Source organism: Pseudochaenichthys georgianus, chromosome 14 (assembly GCF_902827115.2).
Source record: "Pseudochaenichthys georgianus chromosome 14, fPseGeo1.2, whole genome shotgun sequence".
NCBI classification, from domain to species: Eukaryota; Metazoa; Chordata; class Actinopteri; order Perciformes; family Channichthyidae; genus Pseudochaenichthys; species Pseudochaenichthys georgianus.
Genome location: NC_047516.1, coordinates 11,665,810 through 11,692,970, shown reverse-complemented (window position 1 = coordinate 11,692,970; position 27,161 = coordinate 11,665,810). Strand labels below are relative to the sequence as shown.

At 42.8% G+C, this 27,161-nt stretch overlaps 1 protein-coding gene across 1 annotated transcript in view; it reads left to right on the top strand.

The window, feature by feature from the left end:
• The window catches only part of stk32a (serine/threonine kinase 32A), a 100,104-nt gene that overhangs the window by 55,826 nt on the left and 17,117 nt on the right, over positions 1-27,161 (top strand). Inside the window, exons 7-10 of the mRNA XM_034098424.1 lie at positions 17,911-18,000; positions 21,691-21,794; positions 24,833-24,949; positions 27,005-27,130. Coding sequence (XP_033954315.1) covers positions 17,911-18,000; positions 21,691-21,794; positions 24,833-24,949; positions 27,005-27,130 — 437 coding nt within the window. The remainder of the gene's footprint in view (positions 1-17,910; positions 18,001-21,690; positions 21,795-24,832; positions 24,950-27,004; positions 27,131-27,161) is intronic.

The following is a 27,161-nucleotide window of genomic DNA, read 5'->3' as shown; positions in this document are numbered from 1 at the left end:
TGCCATTGTACGATGAGACCAGCGAGCCTAAATATCATATATACGTGAAATAAGTTATTTAGAGACTATGGATAGCGAGGATAAATGTAATAAAGGGATCTACAAACATTACATTGGTGACATACAGTGAGATGGTGCAGGCATGCGCTTAGAGCCCGCTTTCCAGCCAGTTCTCATTCATAACACTCCGTTCGATGTCTCACTATGGGATGTGCCTCATCGCGGAGCAAACAGAAGCATCAATCTCATTACGCCAATCCTGATTGGCTGGTGATCTTGACGTCAACGTCAGGGGAAATCACCCCCTATAAGTAGCCTGCGCCACGACGCATGCGTCATTCAAACACCTCTTCTCGCTTCAGAGCACATCTCGAACGGTAGCCGGGCTAGCTTAACAGTCCACAGACTGAACCCAAAGCTAATTTTCGGTCGACGGGCGTTAGCCGGCTACCCTATTCTCTCACAGAGGAGTATTATAGTCAACCTCGCCGTTCTTCCTCTGGAGTAAGGTAAGGTTTTGACTTCAAGTTAGCAACACACCAGTCGCTAACTTGTAATATTACCATACCAGGTACTATCCTTGAGAAAAAAAGACCCACGCTGTCCTTTTCCCCCCGGATTAAAGACAGATCGGTAAACACTTTTTTCTCGAACGTACCTGTCATGAGCGGACCCTCTCCACGCCTCACGGCGAACGAGATGGATGCCTCTCCCCCTCACACCAGAGGAGTCAGGAACTCGGAGGCTCGGCGCTGCGGTTGCGGGTTGAAAGTGTCAGGCACCAGTGTTGGGAAAGTTCACTTTCTACATGAACTAGTTCAGTTCACAGTTCACACATTTTAAAATGAACTAGTTCAGTTCATAGTTCATAATTCAAAATGTTGAACTAAAGTTCATGGTTTCAAAAATGAACTAATTCATAGTTCATAGTTATTTTTTCAATACGTTGCTGCGAGCTATTATTTGTCTCCTGTACGATGTTAATGGGCTCAAACTGTATTCTTCTTTATTAATAACTGTCATATAGTATTTTATACCTGTTTACTTTATTCTCTTATTTTTTTTATAACTATAATGATCATAGAAAGATGTGCCTTTACCTCACTGGTTGTAGACAAAGCTTCTTATATTCGTTAGCATAGCTAGCTAACCAGATGCTAATGATAACAACAAAGTTATTGACTGTATGACAAATGAGCAGATCGCCACTGGGCTTTCAACTAAAGACACAGACACGCAGAAACTGCGGCATGTGTATGGACTTTCTGCCATTTCTGAAGTGCTGGAGTGGCGTTCTGGTGCTCTCCGTCAGAACTGCACCCCTGTCAGTCGAGACATATACCACGTGATGACACGTTAGGTGTGTTCAAGGACCCTGATCTTGGCCAGGAAAAACAGGCACTTGCTTGTTTAATTATTTTGCGGTCTAGATTTCTTTCATTTTTTTATTTTTTGCGTGTGTTTATAAATTACCTCGAGGGCCGTACCAAATTGTCTCACGGGCCGTATACGGCCCGGAGGCCGGAGATTCCCCACCCCTGCCGGAGAGTCTCACTCTGAGCGAGTGCTGCTGCAGCTGCTCTCGGCTTCGTCCATACTAATTCATTCATTCATTCATTCAATGCTCGCCGGTTCCGCGGTTCCACATTGTTTGTTGTGAGGAGTCTGATATATTTAGTATATTTATATTTTAGTGCGACAGCCAGGGGTGACAGGCGCGTACGCGTCACAGGCAGCTTGCTGTTGCCAAATTGGGTGGTTTTCCGCATTATTTTGAAGCCTGTTTACGGTGTGTTTTAACTGGGTTTTCGGCTGAAAGGCATATGAAATCTGGCACACTTTTGAATGCCGTTATAATACAGTGCTGAGAATGAACGCACTTTTGAACGCCGTTATACAGCGCTGAGAATGAACGCGTTCTCAATTACGTTCATCTAGCGGAAATACAGTACGTTCAGTTCACGTTTGCCCAAAATATGAACGCGTTCATGAACGATCGTTCATTGAACGCGTTCAGGTACATCACTGTCAGGCACAGACTCACACCAGATCTGTTCGTCCTGCCTCGGGCTGGAACACGCCCAGGAGGCCATCGACAACCCCGGCTTGTGCGGACATTGTGCCCGCCTCACCGTGAAGAGCCTCCACCGAAGGTTAGCGCAACAAGTTAACCTGTCGGGACGGGACCCCCTCATGTCCACTGATCTGCCGACCGGCAATCAAGACACGGGGACATCTGCCGCAGAGATGGAGCCCCTCACTGCGGTCTGGGGCTCACCGACAGCGGCACCCGCAGAACCGGAATCCCGCGCCATATCAGGCCGAGATCCGGTGGCGGCAAGAAACGCGGGAACGGGGCCCCACGCTATACCAAGCTGGGGCTCCCGACTGGACCTCACCATGGTTTCACCCGCGGAAGATGTCCTGGAGTTAGACTACATGGAGGACGAAGAGTACACCTCTGAGTTCCTCCTGTCTGACTCGGATGAGCAGGAAGACGACATCTTCATGTCATCGACTCAGGCTGCAAAGCCGGGAGCGATGGCTGCTCCCCCGGGCGACAGCACACCAGCTTCGCCCTGTCTCAGTATGGACCTACAAGCCGTGTGTCAGCGCGCTGCGGCCAAACTAGACATCCCATGGCCCGAAGTGGCCAAGGAGACCTCCAGGTCCCGTTACGAGGGAAAACTTTTTTCCCAAACAACGAGGGCAAAGAGGCAACTCCTCCCGGTCTTCCCGGAGATGTTGGATGAGGTGTCGGTCTCGTGGAGAGACCGGCCCTTTAGCAACAAGGCCCCAATCCAGGGTGCCCACTCCCTTGACTGTGACGGTATGGAGAGGCTCGGCCTGCTCCACATACCACCTATGGAACCGCTGGTGGCAGCCCACCTCCTACTGAGGATGGGCCAGCCACCAAGCAGGAACCCCACGCTGCCAGCAAAAACGGACCGATTCCAGTCTACCATGACGGAACGGGCCTACAGAGCTGCAGCATTGTCCGCCAGGGCTCTGAACGTTTCCTCGATGCTAACCGCATACCAAGCGGAGCTCTGTGAGGATATGTCGAGCAATCCTGGACCGGCCACTCGACGAGATAGCCGTGGTCACAGACATTTGTCTCCGTGTCCAACGCTGCGCCGTCCAGGCCACGGGCAAGATAATGGGGATCATGGTGGTGCAGGAAAGAGCTAGATGGCTCAACCTCACCAACCTCCCAGACCGGGAAAAGGAAGATGTGCTTGACATGCCCATTGTTCCCGAGGGGATTTTCGGCTCCGCTCTCGCTTCCATGCAGAGGAAGTGCGAGTCGAAAAAGAAGGAAGACAAGGCCCTCCACCTTTGTCTCCCTCGAAGGGTCCAGCCGCGGCCTTTGCAACGGCGGCCCTTCGCCCACGCTGCACCGCGCTCTGCTAGGTTCAAAGTACCAGGACAGCAGAGGGCGCAGCCCGCCCCGAGTCCCCAGCCCAGGCAGGAGACGAGGGCGAGTTGGTCTAGAACATCTCCAGTTCCGGCTGTAGCCCAGGCACAGCCAACCCAGAATTTCGGCCAGCAGGCGAGGAAGAAGAAGCGAGCGGCCTGACAGCCCCTCCTTCTCCCCTCCGTGACGGAGCTGGAAGTTCCTTCCCCGGCTCTAAATGTGTCCCCGCCGCCTCGAGAGATGCCTCAACGCCATCCTCAAGTCTGCACAAAACACATGTCACACAAAACACACAAACCCATAGAGAGTCAACCCACATTCTGGAGAGAAAGGTTCTCTCTCTCCTAGAAAGAAGGGTTTTATCTATAATGCCCACCGAGCGGAGTCAGATTACGGGGGAAAATGTCCTCGTAAAGCACCCGCTCAACATGGGCCTCATAATAAAACTAAACCCCCGCCACGGCTTACGGAGAGTTTTGGTGATTATGAAATGCGTAGTGGCACTACACCCGACTTTTCCAGTGCGGGACGCGCCTACGGGTGCAGTCCTTTCACGGAAGGTGGTCACCACGGACGCAGGTCAGACGGGCTGACAGGGGACTTACGAAGGTCGCCCGGTGAGAGGTCTCTAGAACAGAGACTTCCAGCGGGTACGCGTAAATTACCCGGAGCTTTTAGCGGTGTTCCCCACCCAAAAATGCTTCCTGCCTTCTCTCAGAGGACTTCATGTCCCCGTGAGGATAGACAACACGATATCGTGTATGAACCGCCAGGGGAGATTGCGTTGTCTCCAGTCACACACACTGGCACACAAACTGATCCCTTGGAGCGGCAGACGTCTCCTCTCTCTGAGAACGACACAAGTACCGGGTGTTATGCACCTAGGGACAGAATTACTGTCAAAGGGTGCACCACTCTATGCAGACTGGACTCCTCATCCAAGGATCGGGAGTCCGCTGTGGGTGCGTTACGGCGGAGCCGCGTTAAGTCTGTTCGCAAGGGGAGAAAATGCTCAATGCTCCGGGTCCTCTGTACACGTTCCCACCCCTGGTTCTGTTCCCCTTAACTCCGGCCAGAGTGAAAGAGCAACGCCACACACTTACTCTGATGTTTCCACCCTAGCCCGCAATATACGGGCTGGCGGGGATATATCAGCTGTTGTGCGGGCAGCCGTGGCAGCCCCCACCACGCAGGGACAGATTGTCTCAGGCGGGGGGGGGGCGAACCTTCACCCACGCCCAGAGCGCGGGGCACTATGGGCCTGACCCATGAGTGGTACAATCTGAATACAGTGGGACTCCCTCAGAAGGTGATAAACACTATTCAGAGTGCGAGAGCTTCCTCCACCAGGTCTCTTTACGACTGTAAGTGGAGGGTGTTTGAGGAGTGGTGCCTTCAAGAAGGGCACATCTCTTTTCAATGTCCTGTCGGGGTGATTTTATCATTCCTACAGGACTTGATCGATAAACACAGAGCTTTTTCCACGATCAAGGTGTACCTGGCTGCTATTGCTGCATGCCATGTGGGCTTTGAGGGTAAGACAGCTAGCCAACATCCTTTGGTTTGCCGTTTTATGAAGGGAGCGCGCAGGCTCCTCCCTGTCTCCAGGTCGCTGGTGCCCTTATGGGACCTGGCAGTGGTTTTAAATGGGCTCAAAATGACCCCATTTGAACCCCTGGAAGGAGCTGACATGAAACATCTGTCACTCAAGACAGTGCTGTTACTGGCCCTGGCATCCGCCAAACGGGTCAGTGATATCCATGCACTGTCTGTACATCCCTCATGCACTCAGTTCGCCCCAGGGCAAACGAGAGTGTTGTTGAAACCCAACCCTGCCTTTACACCAAAGGTGGTTGGTTCGTGTACCCCGATTGACATTGAGGCATTTCCTCCGCAGCTGGTTTCCTCCGGGGAGCAGCAGCAGGATCTATTGTGTCCAGTCCGGGCTTTGCACACATATATGGACAGATCAAAAGAGCTTCGTCTTAATGACCAACTCTTCGTGTCCTGGGCTAAACCTCACAAGGGTAAGCCTGTTACTAAGCAACGACTATCCCACTGGATCGTGGAGGCGATTGCTTTGGCCTATACGAGTCAGAATCTGCAAGCACCTTCGGGTCTGCGGGCTCACTCGACTCGGGGCCTGGCTACATCCTGGGCTTTGTTCAAGAGTGTTTCCATCCAGGATATCTGTGCAGCGGCAAGCTGGTCTTCGCCGCTCACTTTTGTCCGCTTTTACAGGCTGGACGTCTCCGCTCCAAGCGTGGCCCGAGCAGTGCTGGGCACCTTGTTGAGTCGGGACTCCACCTGTTAAATTCTGGTTGATCGGTGATCTTCGAGATAAGCTCGTCTGGCAATACGGGAGCTACAATATCCCATAGTGAGACATCGAACGGAGTGTTATGAATGAGAACTATAGGTTACTTACGTAACCCCAGCACTCAGAGTAACATGAAGTGAGATGTCTCACCAGACGGCCCTCCTTGCTATGGTGAAGCGAGAAGAGGTGCTTATTTTCAATGACGCATGCGTCGTGGCGCAGGCTACTTATAGGGGGTGATTTCCCCTGACGTTGACGTCAAGATCACCAGCCAATCAGGATTGGCGTAATGAGATTGATGCTTCTGTTTGCTCCGCGATGAGGCGCATCCCATAGTGAGACATCTCACTTCATGTTACTCCGAGCCCTGGGGTTACGTAAGTAACCTATAGTTTCTGTGGGGTGACGTATTCTGAGATGAGGCAGATCTCATCTGTGCCTCACTTTACCCCACAGTAACTGGCTTGAGTGCGCTCACAAAATAAGTGCCCGCGTTAAATTAGTGCCCGCACTCCAGCCAGTTACTGTGGGCTTACGAGACGCAGAGCTCGTCCCTGCCTCACTTCTCATCGCTACCCGTAGTTGTAGCGGAGCTCATCAAATTTGTTGATTTTGACTATAAAAAGCGATTGGAATCATACATAAATCAAATTTACAACACAGATCAGTGGAGACATTTTATTATCATTACTATTTAGTTTTTCTTTAGTTGTTTTTCCGTACATTGGAGTATGACAGGTGAGACTCTGCGTCCCCTGACTGCACGTCGCTGTCACAGAGACAAAAACACTCTAGGAAGTTCCTGCACATACTGTAGGAAATAGTCTGGCGTGCAGGGGTATTTATATGATATCGTTCACGGACAAATTCATATCGTTATAATCAGTACTCGAGTTGAGGGGGGATGGCATCCCCCCTGAAATAAAAACGGTCAAAATCATCCCCCTTCTAAAACTGCCATTCCCCCTTTCCATCCCTTATATAATTGTATCAATGAACGTGGCACTGGTATTACTGCTATTTCAAATTTAATTGTGCGCATTTTGAGTAAAATACTGTGGGCGAGGGAGCACGCACACACGCAATGACATTTTTACCAAGTCACTGACGCTATGCGATGCAAGTGCCCTAGAGGGCGCCAGAGCGCCGTGATGCGCCTATTTGATCGATGCCAGAAGCGCAGGTAGCGGTCATCACAATGGCCAAGCGACCAGGAGGACAACGCGATCTGAGGGACTTCATATTTAAAAATACTAAAAATAACATTTCAGGTAAGTCAAGAGTCAGTAATCTTAGTCATTACTCATTACTTTACTCACCAAAAGTGGAATCTATGGACATAAGCAACAATAACAACTTAGTTTGGAGTTTAGCTACGTTTTTCACTCGTGTTAGCTAGCTGGTAAGACTCACAACTGTTGATGAAATGATACCACCAGCACCAGAAGAGCTGAAACCCCTCCTTCAAGCAGTGAACACTCTGGTCATCTCCACAGCTGAGTGTGAACGTGGGTTTAGTCCAAGCGGCAAACTCTGGGGAAGAGCCGGGAAGCCAATACGGAAGTGCCACACACTGCAGTTCATATATTGGCCGATAGGCGATGGCTGCAGAAAGGAGCAATTTCCATAGACCCCCATGTTAAAATGCCCAATTTTACAGCAGAAAAAAACATGTTTCTACCCCTGGCTCCATACATTTTATTATCGATATAGTTAGATTCCACCTTCATGATTATGGATCTGTGAGTGAATTGTTTTCTAACGCGACCCTTTTATTTATATTAGGTCTTAAAGTTTGTGCATCAATTAGGGCGTGGTCACATTGAGTGACGGCTCTGTCAAGTGCCTGCCGCTGTTAGCTTCTTGTCTCTGCTAGCTGCTCCGTGAAGCTAGCTACAGGGACTCTGCCTGCTCAGCTCATCCAGGAAACACAACTTGTAGCCGGCCGTGGTTGTTTGTTCTTCATGCTTATATATCGGACTATTGTGACTCGCTCTGCGGTTAAAACAGACGGTGCATGAATGCGGTAAGTAAAATTTGAGTCCTTTATTTATGTATTAATGATTTTAATCAGCTACGTAATGAATGGTAAGGCTTTGGTTAGCATGTAAGCTACTGGTAGCTACATCGGTGCTAACGATGCTAATCGTAGCCTCCAAGTTAAAATCATAGACTGTATATATAAAGGTTCAAACGAAATAGACAAGTGTTAAGTGGGATAATACTGTTGAACAAACGGGTTCTGTTTGAGGTTGATAAAATAAGGTTACATCCTTGTAATTTAGAGATATTTTATTATGTAGGTAGAACTGTATGCATCTAAGGTTAATTTAAATTGGCTATGCTCAAGTATGTAGACAAGCTAATGTCGTGTATGTGAAATCAACCTCACAATAAGGTGTGTATATTACAATTATTAATGTCATATTTCAAGATGATTACTTAGATATTACAATATGGTTGATTGAGCTGGAGTTCATTATTGAGCTTACACGTTAACGTCACAGTCATCTGAAGAACGAACCCAAACCTTATTGTTTTTATTAATTGCATTACCAAATGGGTATCAAATAAACAGTAAGCATTGGTAACACAACTTCCAAAGTTACAGTAAAATAAAAAGGACCCTGACTCGGACAATACACTATCCAACATGTTCAACAGAAGAGAATCAGTCATATTGTTTGTACACATGGTACTTTACATATATATATCTGTTTGTTTAAGGTGTCCAGGTGATGCAGACAGGCTGGACCAGAGAGTGAGAGACAGAACTGGACTCCTCACAGCAGTGAACTTCAGCTCAGGTACAAAGACTCTTTTGTCATACTGTACAAAGAATCAAGAAAGATATTGGTTTAAATGAATGAAGTATTGACTTGAATACACTGATATACATTCCAATAAACAATACTAAATACTAGATCACCTACACATCAGTTAAGTTGAGGGTTTATTCCATGCAAAAAGTTACATTTTAGATATTTAGCAATATGACTTTGTCAGCTTTCTAATTTAATGTATTGAAGGCAAAGATATTTAACACAGTGAGAACTGCTACTATTTATCTCTCAATATTGTCTGTAAAAACGTGGTAAAAGTTATTCTTTCAGTGAGACAACAGAGCAAGCTTCTACAGTTGCACTACGTTTTGTAACAGTTAAATATTATTTTGATAATAACATATATTTCAATGTTGATGAACTTCATACTGTTCATTCATAATCTGATTGCTCACTGTTAAAAAAAACAAAAAACCATTACAATTACAAAATAATTATATCTACAGCCCCTAAACACACAAACACAACGCTTTCATAAATAACACACTTGTTCTGCAATAATATGTTTTATGTTTCCTGTCATTTTTGTTAGGAAAGGACATGCCTGAAAGACACGACATTTTCTCCTTCTCTGAGGGTCAAGAAGAGCATCCAAGAGGAACATTAAAAGCTGATGTTATGAGACACTCCATCAGCTGATTATTTCTATTTGCCTCACTTTATGAGCTTCACGTCACTTGTGCCTTGTACCGCAGAGTTTGCAACATCACAAATAAATGGGGCCAATCTTCAGTCAGATGTGAATGTGTAATCTAACATTTTCAGTAAGAATAATGGACGAAAGGAATGCAAATACAAATACAATTTATTGAAATGTGAACCAAAAGTTAATCAAATGTTTTAAATAGAGCCGGGACTCGATTAAAAAAATTAATCTAATTAATTAGAGGCTTTGTAATTAATTAATCGAAATTAATCGCATTTTTAAAAATCGCATTTTTAAGCACAGGGCCATCTAAGCTAATTTACAGATGGCCCTGAGCCCAATAGAGATTGCCCTGAAAATGCATGCGGACGAAATGGCACGAAGGGTTTGGGGGGCCTCCGTCCCCCTAGACATTTTTTAATTTTTGCAGGTCTTAGATGCTGTCTGGTGCATTCTCTAGACTGAATTATAAGATGAACCACCACAATATTATATTGTACAATTTAAATTGTATTCTTCATTTCACTTGTTTGTTTGTTCTTGTTTGTGTTTGCTCGCTTGCATGCCCTGCATAGCTTTAAGAAATACTTAAGTTGTTGGTCAAAACACTTTAAAAAGTAGAAAACATTACATTCAGTTATAACTGCCAAAACAAACATTATTTACACTATTATGGCCCCTGTTAAAAATGTTTGTAATGTTAACTACTGTAAATTGGTCGAACGAATGCCTCCTCATCCGGAAGCTGACCGAGCAGACCCGAGCAGCAGTCGAGAGGAGCCGAGCGCATCCGCGAAGCACACGTCAGAGTTCCCGTTAGCCGGCAAATATAAATATCTTCGGTCAAAATAATTTCCCTTTAGAGCAATACCGCTTCAGTTGCGCCACTTATGTGACAGACAAGAAGAGTCAACTCTAATGTCTAACACTTAATGTGGAGAAAGAGATGTCCTGTATGGGTTGATTGTGCGTTGATCTGTTGGTAATGCCTCGGGGTTCCGGTGGGCATGTAAACAAATGCATAATGCTGCGCTATACTTTGTGGCCTCATCCAGTTGCATAGCGACACTTATTGTGTAGTTGTCTTTTAATAAGCAGGTAGTCATATCATTAGCTAGAACTAGCTGGATCTGATCGATATGGACATAAACGCGAGTGAAGTCTAATCTGACGGGAGAGACATCAGCTGCTGCTGACGAGTCGAGACTCGACACGCAGCTCTGCATGACCACATGCATGACCACATGTGAGCGGAACAAAACACACACTTCAGGTTAGAATATCACACGTAGGCTGACGTAGCTATTTCAATTACCTCTCAAACTACCTAAACTAGTTATAGATATGTTTAGTTTTACTGTCGGGTCACTCATTACTAGATCCGCGAGCTGCATGATACTGGCATAATAGATTGCCCGATCGGGCAACCAGCAGGTGATGCTTCATTGCTGGAGCTAAATACTAGATGGCCCCGGGCCATCGGGCAGTCCTTAATGTCGAGCCCAGTGACAATCCAGTGAGCCAGGGAGTTGGTTATTTTCTCAGACGTGGACTTACTTATCCTGGCCCTGAAACCAGTCATCTGGTTGAGTGTGGGTTGGGTCAGGGTGTGGTTCCTTGCACTCGGAGTGGGGCTAACGTCCACGCTAGCTGCTACATGCTTTGCATTTAGGTGATACTTTAGGCTCGATGTGCTGCGGTGATATACAAATTATTTTTTGCATAATTTTCACACAACCATGCTCTTATCGACGCTTCCATCCGTCCGTTTTTTAAAACAAAATGTCCCATCCACGGGGCCGACCAAAGCGGTCTCATCAGCTTGTTCGTTCATGTTTGACTATTGATCACCGTGGTTTGTTGTTGTTTGAAGTCCCATGCTGAAGTCATGAACGTTAGTTGGTGCTCCAGTATAATCGGTACGCCTGAAACTCATCCAGTGAGAAACGTTCCGCTGTGCAAAAATAAGTGCGATTAAAATGCGTTAATTTTTGTGTAATTAATTAACGCGTTAAAGTCCCGGCCCTAGTTTTAAATAAAAAGCACATATGGACAGAAGGTGTAAACCTATTACATTTATAAGTAAACACATTTAGTCAAATAACATGACAGACTAGGCCTGTGCAGTTGGTATGAGCTGTGCCCAGCATGGGCCCCTCTATCAGCCCTGGTCCTCCTCGCTGAGGAAAGACCCTCAGTCCTCTCCACGCCAACAGACAGGACGTCCATCACATGGAGGTTTCTCCCTGAAGTCTCTGCTGCTCTCTGGACACCACGCTGTCTCAATCCGTCCACACTGAATATGAGAGGGGGAAAATGAAAATAATAAATGCTTTAGACAATAAGAAACATAAAGTTGACTGTTGAGTTGCTCAGTTTTTTTAGATTGTCAATACTATTACTGTATAACTAATATCTCAGGTTAAGAGGCACCTTCAAATAAAGATTGGTCTTTAAATACATGTTGTCTTTTGAATTGTTTGTCTAAAGTCAAGGATCTAGAACTGGTACTTAGTTTTAATGATACAGTCTGGTTATTATTCTGTTTGGATGAGGCCTCACAGGTAAGAGCACTAACTAGCTACCATCACATGTACCTTAGCTTGACTTAAACGTATAATTAAGTGATATCAAAATACAAATAACTAATGTCATGCAAACATATTAATATTTGCTTGATTCCAGTGTTGAATTTAGCACAATTGCATACAAACATTAAGGGGTTTTAAGATTCTGAAGTATTATGCTAAAAACTCAATAACTTAGATTATTATTTATAGTTTTGCTGAATAGTTTTATGTCCGCTTACCTTAGAAACGTAAAATGCGACGGCAGTGTGCAGATGGGGAGCATGTTAGCTTAGCTTGGTAGCTTCAGCTAGCTCTGGAACTTCCAGCTCGGTGGCTGCAGGTCCCGCCTCGGCTCCGCCTCTTTGCCCTTATTTGGAGCAGGCTGGAACAGGCGGGAGTTGAACTCTGACGTCACTGTCGAGCCGTTAGTGGCCGACTCCGCCTACTAAGGGCTTCACGGCAACTCTGCAGATTCCTATGGGTGACGTCACGGACCCTACGTCCATTTATATATACAGTCTATGGTTTAGTCAGATGAACATTAATTTTTAACCACAACTAGAAGCTCCCTAGAGGTAAAAAGCATATCAGCCTTGCTTTTCATCAAGTGTGTTGGCCCTCCACTGAACAAGTTCAGACCAGAGGTATATGTCAAGACTTGGCTTCAAAGCCATTGCTTAGCTAACAATCCGAAAGCAAGAGCCAGAAAAATTGAGACCAAAAAACATGATTATGAAAATCTTTGGAAACTTCTATGAGATGGGGGAGAGTGGAGTAGGCAGCCATTGACAACATTGGTCCTATTTTGTATTATCTGTATAATCTTTTAATATATTTCCATATTTTGTAAACAATTTCAATTTGCACGTAATGCCCTGTTAAAAAAAGTAACATTGGGAATGTTAACATAAAATATTTGTATTTGAACTGCAATAAAATGATGACGGATCAATATTTTTCTAATTTTTTTCCTCAAATTGTTCATGAAGTGTTTTATTTACATGATTTAATTAATTACAATAAAAATGTAACCCTTTAGATACCAGTTTTGATCGTATACCAGTAACTGCTTTTTTGAAAAAATACACTATAATTCAATATTCTAAAAACTATTTTGACTTTATTATTAGTATAATCAGCTGATCCATCTGAATAATAAGTGAGGGACTGTTAACCTACAAGATTTGTACCATAGACTTCTATTATAACCAAATGGTTGTATCCCCTCCCCCCCTTTAAATTAAAGTGAAAAAAAGATTTTGCACTAATTGTCCTCTGCATTTGACCCTAAATGTTAGTGGTGCCATGGCAGCCCGGGGACCGACTCTAATTCTGAGGTGCCTTGGTCAAGAGCAATGAAAGGAGTATTTGAACATCCATAACATGCATGTTGTTTTAGGAGTATAATAATTATCTTTATGCTGGTTGGTCTCCCACCCTCTGCGGGTTATCAGCACAAATTATGTCCCCATATGATAAAATCCACCATCCCCCCTGATTTTTTTTTACAACTTGAGTACTGGTTATAATGGCTTTATTCCAACTTGTTTATGTAGTAACGTCATACCGTGGCAAAACTGTTACTGGCTTAGTGAGCTTTATAGGTGATGGTAGGTGGATTTATTACCTTTGTACAGAAATATAAATGTCCCCGTGTTTCTGGTCTTGTTTCACCAAGCTAAGCCGCTGTATATTACTGTAGTATAGATATGAGTGGTGCTTAATCTTATCATGTAACGCTTTGCTAGAAAGCAGAAACCTTATTTCACAAAAAAGCCAACTTTTCCCATCACTACACACTTTACTAGGAACATAATGAACCAAGTTCTTACATGTAACAAAGCATTGCCTGATATTCATGATAATCAGTTGGGCTACAATGGATAGAAAAACTCATGGACCATCTCTGTTGTCCTGTAAGTAGGTACTTTATTACAGCACTGGCACTAGCACCAGGAAGCCGACTCCACACTTCTAATAAAATATAGTGTCAGCTTGACAGCACACTTTCAATAGCCCCGTTATACCCTCTCTGCCCTCTTTTCTCTGAAAAAACAGAATCTAGTCAGAACCAGATAGCAACAAATCTCAAAATGAAGACATGAAAAGGTTATCTAAACCTGTAACTGACTGTTTGAACATTCACTTGAGTTGAAAGGTTGGAACGCCCCGCTTCATAAAACAGATGGTTAAACAGTAATTCAGCAATTTACGCTGACATATATGGTATTTCATTAATTTTATAACACAAGACTAAACCTTAAATTAACTGTCCATATGCTGAATACAGACATTAGAAGTGAAAGACTCTTTGAGAATGAACTTTAAAGTTTAAATTACATATAGGTGCACATTAAACTAGAAGGGTGTGCTACAGCTTCTGAACAACAGCTGTGCTCTTCCGGCACTGACATAAAGAATTGAAGACGTTTGTCAAAAGTCAAAAAGAGTAATTGAGTATTACCGAAAAGGTCTCAAATCTATATTTACTCCGACAAGAGAGTCTAGGTTATGTTCCGCGCTTTCCTGAAAATGTTGCAACATGATCACGTTGTGTAGTGTTCTAATGCATAAACAATGTTGTGATAGTTAGCATTCAGATATTTGTTTGTTGGAACTTAACTGTTTTGGCCTGACCTTGAAAGAACAACCCAAGACCAAAAGTTTTCAGAAATGTTTTACATACACACAAACACACTCACTAAAGTCCTGAGACCTTGGAGGTTACTGGGCAGCTGCTAAGGGGATATGTGGGATGGCAGGCCTGCTGTCGTTACAAAATGGAAGCAGACAAAAGAGCGACAGACGGAGAGAGAGGAAGAGAGGGCTGAGATGCAAAACAGAGTGAGAATAACAGGGAGGGCCACGAGGACATGACAAGAAAGAGGAAAGTGATGAGCAAACATTTCTGGAAAAAACGGATTTGACAAAGGAGGGAGAACAGGGTAGACACAGAGAGAATGAGATATGAGCGATAAAGAGGGAGAAGATGGAGAAAGGCAGCCTTGTCATCCTGATTTCCACAGGACAACAGACGCTCACCTTAGCTTTATTTCTCTCTCTCTCTCTCTCTCTGCATGCTTGCCTGTCCTTGCAAACTAAAAAAACAGTTATTTCCTCATCATGCATTCTACTCGCACTTTTTCATCCTATGCAGATATTTAGTTTACCTCACTACTTAAGGCTAAAACAACGGGGGGAGGAGGGGGAGGTTGCTTTTGCAAACCATGTCAATTTTGCAACCTGGAAATCGATCCGTTGCTCAGGCGTTCCTCTGGGAACTGCTTTATGGAGACAAAAACAATTTACTCACGCACATGCAATGTTGCTTTGTTAAATGTAATGGCCCCACATTGCTGAGAGAAGCTCCAAGAGGCTGTTTGTTATCCACTGTGAGCCTGTACGTATGCTTTAAAAGCATGCGGTACATTGAGTCGATATTGTAAGTAAAACCACAGCTCTGTCCTTTACTCTCTAACTGATAAACTGCAGTGATAGTGCATATGTTTGGCTCATACACACTCATGGGAAAAGTCTTAGAAATACGGAGTATAGCTTTTAACAACAAAAACAACAATTGGAAATGCATAGGAACAATACATGCAGGCTAACATGGTGTTGACAATGCATTGGAGAGTTCTGTGGCTTCATTTTATCCTGCTTCATATAAAACGCCAATGTAGTTTTAGTCATGTTACATAAAGCTTCTGTATTCCTGTTCAAAAGTCTTAAAATACTCATGTATGTAACACATTTGTCCTGAGTTCTGCGGGTGTTTTGAGATAGTGACAAGAGAATTAAAAATAGAAGAGACATGCAGTAGCGTGACATAACCGAAGGATCAAACCCCTGACAGTTGTGTAGGTAATCCCAGTAGAACACATTAGATAACTCAGTCACCAGGGAACCTGCTGTACCATCGCTCAGCCATCACACACGCAGGGAACAGTTTGACTGCAGACAAGGCAATCAGGGGTTAATCTCATTTACTGACTAAAGGTTTTAAATCAAAACCTTTAGTTGGAATTTTAGAGAATAGTACCACTCTGACCTACATGTGTTATTTGACACATTTCAATGTGACGCTATCATTTAAAGCACACACATAGTGAATGGTCTCCATAAAAAGAGTCAAATAGAAGCTTAGATTTAAAATTTAAAATGCAACAAAGAACTGTAATTAAGGCTTAAAAACATTAATATCATTCAAAAGCAGATAATCCAGTCATATTCAGGCACTCTAAAACACCGCTTTGACCCGAAATAACATGTTTATATCCTAAACGGTAAAAGGAACAAGACAAAAAAACTAAAACCACAGAAGTCATTTTCAGCCTCTAGCCTTCATTTAAATATTTGACGTCACAAAGGCTGACAGTGGCTGATGGTCACTCTATAGTGAGAATTGGTACTTTAAAATCAAAGCACTCTCCCTGTCATCCACTTTGATTCAATGATAATGGGTCCCACCAGTCAGGAAGCAATGTCTAAACAGCCATTTACTGTAGCCAACAAGTATTCTGAGAACGCCACTGTGATGTACATTTTCCATATTGCAGATTTGAAAACTGTGTCATAGCTCATCTCTTAATCTCTCTCTTACTAATTCCATCTCTCGGACTCGCAATGTGTGTCCTGTTACAACCATATATGCCCTCTCTTTAAATAAACTACACTACACACTCACTCTTATTCTTACTATTCGAAATGAACAATTCATTATTCAAGAACAAACCCAGGAGTCTGAAAGCCTTGTATTGATCACCAGAGGCTGTATGTCTAGTTGCAGTACACCAGGTAAAACATTTAAGCATTTTATTTTACTACTTGATACTTCTGGCCCAGCAGCCTACATTTTTGATGATGGTTTCTCATTTACTCCTGCTGACTACCGTGTAAAACTCCTGTCCTAAATCTGTCTTCTCCAAATCTCAGAAAAAAAGGAAGATAAGTATGCAACAGAGACAGGAGACATTATTAAATATGAAAACAGAAAATAAATTCTTCTCTTACTCAAGCTTCACTTAAAGTCGGACGCTTCAGCCCTGCTGCACCTTTGACACAGTCATCAGGCTGCATTAACAATGGTCCCCTCAAAGCACCCCCCCTCTCACTGCACGGCTACACCCATACACCACAGCTTTGAGTAATGCATGCAGGCGTATTTCAAACGGTAAAGGACACAGAGGGGTAGAGGGGCAGGCATGAGCATAAAGTAGCAGGAATTAGATGTAGGGTTTATGGAGGGAAAAGAAAATGAAAACACAAAGCTAGAGGAAGATGTGGAAGGCCACAAGGAATAGTGAAATGGTGGAATATAAAAAACATAAAGAAAAGGTTTGATAATGGAGAGTTAGGAACCATTGAATGAGGGAAAGGGAGATTGGTGTCCTCTTATCTGTAGAGATTGTGGCCAGCTTGTCTCTGCTTAATAGTCACACAGTTATTTGTGTTTGTTTCTGCCTTTAAAGAAAAAGTGTACAGTATGTCTGTTCAGCCTATGTGTGGACTTAGCACACGTTCCTGTGGTTAGTGGGGACATCCTTTCATCCAAACAATCACTCTGCGGCAAACACTCAGTATGAAGCACACACACTCTCTCAAACCCCCCCACACACACACATACATTGAGCTCATTAGTGTGTGCTCAGTGTGCATGGAGAAGACCATATTGCAGCACGGCGAGACACAGGTCAATGGTTTGACTTTGTAACCACAGAAGGTTCCTGCTTAAACACCTTTTCAGCTCCGTCACAACATAATCAACAACACACATTGTATTTCATTTAAATAAAGCCACAGACGATTTGCCTTCGATGCCCTTTAATGATATCAGTGTGTCAGCGTCATGATTGCAGGTGAGCTTTAGGCAAACGTATTATTTGAATGGATTACGTTTTGTTATAAAATCCTATGATCCTGAGTTTTGCATCTCTAACGCTCATATAAGCAGCCTAAAGTCTGGCTATGTGTAAGCTGGGGTTGAATTGAATTGCAAAGTAAAAAGCTTAAACTTCATACTGATGGTGTTCGTATAGAGCTCTGTGACACTTTAGGATTTAGGGAGAATGGTCTGTGTTCTTTTGAGTTAATATCGTCCCTCTGTTCTACAGGGCACGTCCATCTGACAGACTTCAACATCGCAGCCATCGTAAAAGAAGACCTGAAAGCGACATCCATTGCTGGGACCAAGCCATACATGGGTAAGAAAACACATTATTTAAAACAGAAGCTAAAGGAAACAGTTTGAAACAATGTGCTGTACAGAAACAAGATAAACTCCACAGAGGATGCTTATGTTTCCAATGACAACGAGGAGACTAACTTTGTTGAGCCCAGCTTCCTTTCACTGGAGGAAGCATCCTCCCTTTGCTGTTTTGAGACTTTTTACTGTTCATTCATCACTTGATGTTAGGGGCCAACGCCCAACACTAAGAACAGATTCAGGTTATTTCATTTCATTTCATTTCAAACCTTTATTTATCCAGATTGGTCCCATTGAGATCATAGATCTCTTTTTCAAGGGAGACCTGCAGCATATAGGTTCCACATGAAACATAAAACAATAAAGGACATTATACATTATATTTACAGGATACATAGTTATAGACATTTACAAGTGCCCATTGTATCAGCAAGCATTTCATTTACCCTAGCTTTAAAAACATGCAGAGGAATGAGATTGCTCAGTTTCAATTCTTGCTGAAGATTGTTCCAAGCAAGTGGAGCTGCGCACATAAAAGCTGTCTTACCTAAGACAGTCCTTGCTCTTGGCACATCTAACAAGACTACATCATGTGCCCTCAGACAATAGCTGCTTGCAACTCTCTGTGTTATCAGAGAGCAGATATAATACGGGAGTTTACCCAACAAAGCTTTATAGATAAACGTGTACCAATGACTGAGCCTCCGTACAGAGAGTGATGGTAAACCTGCCTTGGTATACAGTGTACAGTGATGTGTAAGCGCTTTACAATTTGTGACAAATCTCAGAGCACTGTGATACGCAGCATCCAATTTGCTCAGGTAATTGGCAGGTGCATTCATATACATCAAATCACCATAGTCCAGCACAGGTAAAAAGGTCACAGTGACTAGCCTTTTCCTGGCCTCAAGCGAGAAACAGGACTTGTTTCTGAAAAAGAAACCTAGCCTAACCCTCAGTTTTTTAAGCAGGTTATTGACATGAAGTTTAAAAGAGAGACAATCATCAAGCCAGATACCAAGGTATTTGTAACAGGCAACAACTTCAAGTTTTGTTCCTTGCGTAGTTACAATATCTAAAACAGGCTCTGGTGTCTTTTTAGCTCTTGAAAAGAGCATTACCTTGGTTTTATCCACATTTAAAAGAAGCTTTAATTCAGAGAGCTGAGTCTGAATAGTGTTAAAAACAGCCTGTAATTTAACAACAGTCTCCTGAATGGAGGGACCTGCACAATACATCACAGTATCATCCGCATAAAAATGTAAAGTAGCTTCATCCACATTATCACCTACGCTGTTAATATATATGGAGAATAAAAGTGGTCCTAAAACAGAACCTTGTGGTACACCATTAGAAATGTTTAACCATTCAGAAGACAGTCCATCAAAATGAACACATTGGGACCTTTCAGAGAGGTAGTTCACAAACCACCCCACTGCATTGCTGGATATGCCAATACTGAGTAGCCTCTGCTTTAAAATGCGATGATCAACGGTGTCAAATGCTTTGGAAAGCAAGTTATGATTCTGTCTACAGTTTCAAATACAAAATGTTTGATTCAAGAGTCATTTAAAAATAATGAAGGAATGAATGATGGATTGACAGACACATAGGAAATATTTTTGAGCTAGAAGAAGAAAAGTAGAACATGCTCCTGTTCAACTTGGCATGATATATTTTTTCCGTTTAAAAACCATAAAGCCAAGTTCACAGAGTTTGACTTTTGTCAATATTTGCCGCCCCATTGCCAGGAACAAGACACAGCTACAAATAAGTGGCTGGTTATTAACCAAAATGCTAGTACTTTGTTGTGAGGCACAAAGTGAAGGTTGAAGGCTTAGGGAGCTTAATGAATAAATAATGCTTAGGAGGCCTTTTGTTACAATTATTAGCTTGGATAAAGACAATATTGATACATTCCCCTTTTGTGTGTGCCTTTCTTCTGTTCCCAAACAGAGTATGCATCTTTGTTGAATTTGAATGCAGGAGTCGGAAACCTTAGGGTAGTGTTAACATTTTAGATATTGCCTTTCGAAACCAACATTTTCAGCAACGCTGCATCGCCCTCTTCATGACTCTTAAGTACAGACGTGATGTTGATGTGGATTCAGCTCCTCAGAGATCAGATAGGAGCTTAACAGGATTTCAGGGGGAAATGAATGACGAGACAGCGTGGGCGTGTGTGTGCGTGCGCATGTTGTTAAGTGTGTGCTGACTGTGTTCATGATAGAAAATGACTTTGTAACCAAGTGTGATTTCAGGCAAATACTCTGTAGTGCAATAGATCATTTATGGGTACACTTGGAAGAAGGAAATCTCTTTCAGAAGCTTCAGTGAATAAACTAAACTTTTCGTGCTCAGACTCCCTGAACCTCATTGGCATTCCAGTGGCGTGTGTGTGTGTGTGTGTGTGTGTGTGTGTGTGTGTGTGTGTGTGTGTGTGTGTGTGTGTGTGTGTGTGTGTGTGTGTGTGTGTGTGTGTGTGTGTGTGTGTGTGTGTGTGTGTGTGTGTGTGTGTGTGTGTGTGTGTGTGTGTGTGTGTGTGTGTGTGTGTGTGTGTGTGTGTGTGTGTGTGTGTGTGTGTGTGTGTGTGTGTGTGTGTGTGTGTGTGTGTGTGTGTGTGTGTGTGTTCCTGAGTATGTATGCTTTCTCTCAGTTAAGATTGTTGACAGTGTAATGCAGATAAAGAAGAAGTGCTGTGTGTGATGAAAATTCATCTTGGCCATTTAAAACCAGATTACAGTTGAACCACCTTTTCCCTATAATAGATTATTCATTTCCTCAGGAGATAGAAAAACCTAACCAGCCAATTTAAAGGTGTTGATAGCTCCTCAATCCCAGAAAAACTTGTCTCATCAATGATTCATAAAAAATGCATTATATTTCTACATTGGCTCAGATAAGATACTGATTATCAGTACCTGCCTGTGGCAAAAAGGGAGAAATGTATGTTACTTTTATTTCAGATGTTTCCTATTCTGTGTAACAGTTTGCTTCAGCTTTTCAGAAGAAGCTGAAGTTACAACAGGTCTTACATATTCTGTACAGCTCATGCTATTCTGCTTCAAAAACCCCAAGACATGCAACTTGTTATTTAAATGTGCCAGCAACGTTACACATCAGTCTTGTGTATAAATAAACACCCACATATCTTTTTACATAAAAGATTATCTGACTGGGTTTGGCCTGGTAACACTTCTGTAACACTTCCAACATCCAAAGTACTCCCAAGCTATTATTTCAGCCTTAATCTATGGCAATTGCATCTGATGATAAACCTGATGAGAACATTCATGAGGGCATTCACTGTGAGAAGAGGGAACGAGTGTCCAGCGCAGTAATGATGGTCATTAATTAAGACTTCTTCAACTGCAAAGCAGGTTTTAAAGTCTATCACTATTCTCCTATAACTATAACTATAACTCCTTCTGCAACAGTTCTGCTACAGTATGCCTGAATATAGACATTATGGAACATTTATGTAAGAAGGACTGTGTCTGAATTACAAAGAGACAAGACTTTAAAAGAGGGGTGAAGCCAGCTATGTTATGTATTCCATGTCTGAAAGGGCTATAGTTCAAATACACTCTCCCTGACTAAAGCCCCTTAAAACTAAAAAAGGATCACAATATACACACTAAGAAATATACTATCATTTCACTTTCTGGTATATATTTTTTTCCATCAGCTCCTGAGCTGTTCCAAACCTTCGAGGGGTCCCATCCCGGCTACTCCTTCTCGGTCGACTGGTGGTCGCTGGGCGTCACAGCTTATGAGCTACTAAGAGGACAGGTAACTAATGCCATTTTGTCATATGAACACCATCAAACCACTTTAAAGGTCACCTATTATGCAAAATCCACTTTTTCATGTATTTCATACATACACATGTGTCCCCTCTGTGTAAAGAGATTCTGAGAGTTTCAGGAAAAAATATTCGCTCACTTTTTCTCCTAATCCATTTCTGAAAATGAGCTGATCAGATTTTGGCCACTTTATGATGTAATAACGATTTTTTTTTTGGCTTGTGTAACCATTAGCCAATCAGCAACCAAGGTACACCCGCCCACCTTATCACCTGAATCTCCTCCTAGAGCACCATTGTGTATTTTTAACCAAATATCTCTCAGAGGGGCGTGGGGAGGGGCTCCTTATTTTCATCTAAAGTAACAGACAGAGAATCAGCACTTTTGAAACAGGGCTGAAACAGAGGGGTTTGTGGGATGCTGCAATGATCTGTTTAGTATTTTGAGCCAAACTCTTCAGAGACATGTTCTGTATATATCTGAGAACTATAATAATGAAAAACAGTATAATAGGGGACCTTTAAATTCTCTGGCGAATGAGCAGCTGTATTCACACATGGGCTCGATCGATTACACAGACTTGGTACTTGGAAGTTAGCTCGGTTACATCCGCTAAACATCAGTGTTCAACTGATTTTTTGACGTTTGCTTTCCCACATTCTGATAATGTCTAGATCATTTTAAGGTTGGAGTGTGTTAATGAAAGGAGCTTAAGAGACACAGAGGCCCTGTTCTGATTTGACATGAACATGCATCCTTTTTTAAGAGATCACAAGCTTTCAAGTGTGAATGCACCCAAGAGACCCCGTTTTGGGGTGGTCTAGGCAGCATAGGGCGACACTCTTCAAGCAGTGTCTAGTAAATGTGTCCTCGGCCACATTAAAGGGTTTCCTTCTCAACTGATGTTATAGGCATGGGAAAAACTAAACGACAACTCGCTGGCTTTGTCCATGACGTCGGTAGGGGTAGAATATTCTTCTGTTCATTTGATGTATTTCTTATGTCACATAAACCACCAAGATCTTTGGTTTCATTACAAAATGTACCCAAACATCCAAACTTACCAAACATATATCGTTGTCCAGTGAAGAAAAGAACGCCTTATCGACACACAGACAAACACTGTATATAATGTTTAGTTTATGTGGGAACTATCACATGAAATGGAAACCAATTATATTGCTAGTTGTCAACTGACATTCTTCCGAGTTGTCCACTTTTGACCACATCACAAAAGACTGATATTAATGCTAGGTCTGAATAAGGCCAGAGTAATATCCTGTTGTTTATATCACAATTCCCTTCAGCATGGCCTTGCACACTTTCTGCAGTGAATAATACATGACACCTAAAATAGTGTTATTGATTCGCGAGTCATTTGCCTGAGCCTTGACAAAATAAAGCAGGGGTGACGTTTTAATTGAATTTTAAGTTCAAGCTAACCTTACTGTGGAGGATGATGTTCAAATGTTTAGTCATGGTGAGAGACAATTTGGTTCAGGAGAATAAGTCAATAGAGCTAGCCACATAATTGGAATTGATTTTTTTAACGTATTATTTATTTATTTCATGCAGGTAACATTTGAAGAAGTTCAATTCTGATGTCATGAAAATAAACACAGGGTATAATGCTTCCACTCAATACCCCAGCTATATCTGGCAGAGTCTTAGACAACAGTCTGTATATTTAGGACTCAACTTAGGCTGCAGCTCCAGAATGTTCTCTCATGTTTCAGGATGGTGATTACTCAAACTACAGTACCCTCTGTCTACACTGACAAGGACCCAGAACAACTGAAACTGATCTGGAGCTATCATCAAGTGATCCTAAAATCAATGATCCTATTGCAACATTGAAGTGCTCTCACTTTCAACCTCATCCATAAAACCGTTGACAGTTATTTTACCCAAAGACTTTCTGTCTCTCTTTCTAATATGCATTCTGTCCTTTCTGTTATATCTTACTCCCACTGAAAAAGCTTTATTTGAGCAAACACCTTCCAATGAACAGCTTACGTTCTGTCCTCTTTCTAACCTCAAAGCTGCATCACACCTACACCAGTCTTCTCTCTTATCTCAAAGCTGTGTCCTGTGATTTTTCAAGAACTTTCAATCTTCACTCATTCAAGAAAGTATTGCCGAGCGTACACTTAAACAGCTGGAAATTAACCAGAGTGACAGAGACGTTAGCCCCTTTTCATAAGTTCCCTCTCCTAAACTTTCTTTCACCCCTCTCTCTCACCCCTCCTCACTGTCTCCCAACACATTTATGTTCACTTCGTCCCTCTGTATCCTAGGGACTTTCTACTACACCTTTCAAGACTTTTATTTTTCTCCCCCAAATGTTGTATCATCTATAAAGTATAAATCAGTCTCAGGGCATTAAATACCAGCCTGCAGAATTATTTGGCTGTAGAAAATGGAGTGCTAGCTCACTGTTACCCAGCTCCAGGAGCCTTTTCATCCCTTCTCAGCCTTTACTTTAACTTGTTTCTTCCTAAGCTCCAGTAACCACATCTTACTTCATTCATGCTCTGCTGAGAAGATGGACCCTTCTCTCACTAATCAGTGTCAGGGTTGTATTGTAAACAAACAATGTGGGAGACGCAGGCAAAGGGAAGGACTGTCCACCTTCAACCAGTCTGACCCAGCTGTGTCTTGACATTCTCCAACTCGAGTTAGAGGAGTCTTTCCGTCCCAGACTCGAGAGTGGAGAAGGACTGGTGATAAGAACTTTCAACAGGCTAACCCTTGTTTTCTGACCCACAAATTGCCCACTCACAATCAAAAGCAAAGAGTTGTAGTTCTTGGAGAAGGGTCCTTTATTCTCTGTTTCTTCTATCATTTGTTCTCATCAGTGCAGGAAATGGCTTCACAGAGGTCGCCCTCGGTACAGCATAAGAGGAACAGAGTGTAGATAGGGCTAACTCTAACACACTTTGAGACTGTTATGAAACAAACTCCTCCTGACACTAAACACAAGCTTTCTGTAACATATTGTCTCCTCTCCTCCCCTCTTTTCAGAGACCATATGTGATGAGATCAAGTACACCGGCTAATGAGATCCTGCAGACCTTTCACAAGGTCCATCCCAGCTACCAAGCAGCCTGGTCTTTGGAGATGAAGTCTCTACTCAGAAAGGTAACCGAGTGGCGTGTCACATATATGCATAACGCACAATATACTGTAGGAGCAGATGGGTCTCTCCTTTTTTCACTTTATACTTATCCTCCTACCACCACTCATGTACAGAACAAAACAAAACAACAACAATTACTTCCCAAAGGCCATTGGACTCAACAAGATCTGTACAATCAGGGCAGGGGGTGGATTTTTCCATGTGTGCGAAAATGTTAATACATTACTGTAAAAGTATTGTTTGACATCTAGTAAAACCACACTGAGCAGCATCTGAGTATGGCCATAATACAGTACATGCTTTATTAAAAAAAAAAAAGTTTATTTGATTATCACGTATTAGTCAATGCCGTTTCTCTTCATCCCTTCAGTAATATGTCAAATGTCTGCCTTTCAGTGTTGTTGTTAATATGTCTTCCCCATGTGAAATGACAACGACTTATGCGCTACTCCTACATAATAAATATGGTGTGTACAGTGTACAATATGTGCCTTCCATCTTAAGCTCAGGACATGGAGTGACTACCCCCCCGTGATTTTGTAGTGTAGGGCTGATCTCTGTCCAAACTGGGTGGGTGGGGGTGTCATATTGTACAACAGATAGTTCTTAGAATTTGGTCCACCACGCCTCCACAATGAACTGGTCATTTATTTCAAACAGCACTTGCCAACTTTTCACATAGATTATGCCTGGTGGCAAAAAGCCAAAACCACACTACTCAATACTACAATACTGTAAAATGACATGGAAAATGTTGACCAATCTGACAACTGTACTATTGTAATAAATAGTTAACAGACGAGGGAGGCAATGGGCGAATCTTGATGAGTATAGCTTTTTCTAAGTGGCCCCTCTGCTACTTTTGGGGGGATTTTGCTCTTCAGCTTGAATCCTTTAGTTCCAGTGGGAATATAACTATCCATACCTGACACCAGCATTTAATTTGGGCACACAAAGTACATCTCCAGAATCTTAATTAGGGTAACTTTAATTATTGCAGCCCTACTGTGTATTCTAGTGTTGTACACGTAAGCAAAACAAGTCTGGCAGTGCTGCTTTAGAATGATTAAAATCTAGATTAATCAGTATTCAAAAAAAGACATTGTTAGTGAAGAACTGTGACTCATTGTATTATTGTTATATGATGGAAACAAGGTACAGTGTGAACACACAGGGCAGTACAAATCTTGGCACTGGAAAAAGCGAGTGTTCATTTCACTCCTTAATTACAATCATTTAGAAGTATTTTCATTTAAGCTTGTATATTAGCATATCCTTAGATCTTAACAGCCTATGCATAATTAACTGCAAAAGAGTGTTATTTTTGTTTCAATTAAGCCACTGGCAAAGCTAACAGACACACTGTGGCTGTAGTATTTGGGTTTTGTCTTGGCAGCGATCCACTGCAGTCAAACTGTTGCATTGCTTCGTGCTCAGACTCCCTGAACCTCATTGGCATTCCAGTGGCGTGTGTGTGTGTGTGTGTGTGTGTGTGTGTGTGTGTGTGTGTGTGTGTGTGTGTGTGTGTGTGTGTGTGTGTGTGTGTGTGTGTGTGTGTGTGTGTGTGTGTGTGTGTGTGTGTGTGTGTGTGTGTGTGTGTGTGTGTGTGTGTGTGTGTGTGTGTGTGTGTGTGTGTGTGTGTGTGTGTGTGTGTGTGTGTGTGTGTGTGAGAGAGTGAAAGAGAGAGTGTGTGAAAAAGGAGAGTTAAAGAAAAAGAGGGAGATGTAAAGAAAGTGATAATGTAAGGGGAGAATTCCATGCTCCATATATTTGTCCTTCACACTTCACGACCCCTTCAATCTTCCTCAACACCATTTCCTTCCTATATGTTCGTCATTAACTTTTCCTCCTTTGCTTTCCCCTCCCTCCCTCTCTCTCCATCCTCTATTCTCCTTTCCTTTAAAGTATTCCACCCCCATCCTCTTCATCGCTGTATCCTCATTCACATGCTTTAGGGCAAACATGTGCTTTTGTCTCAGTGGGACTAAGTCTCCAACTTTTCTGCCATGCCTCCCCGTGGACAATTGTTATTACTCTAATCCTTTTGTCTCCCTCAGTTGCTGTGCATAGATGTCCAGATTCGCATTTCCTGTCTAGCAGAGCTGCAGGATCTGGACTACATGTCAGATGTCAACTGGGACGCTGTGCTCAGCAAACTGCTTCCTCCAGGCTTTATTCCCAATGTGAGTATCAGAAATAAACTGAGCTACAACT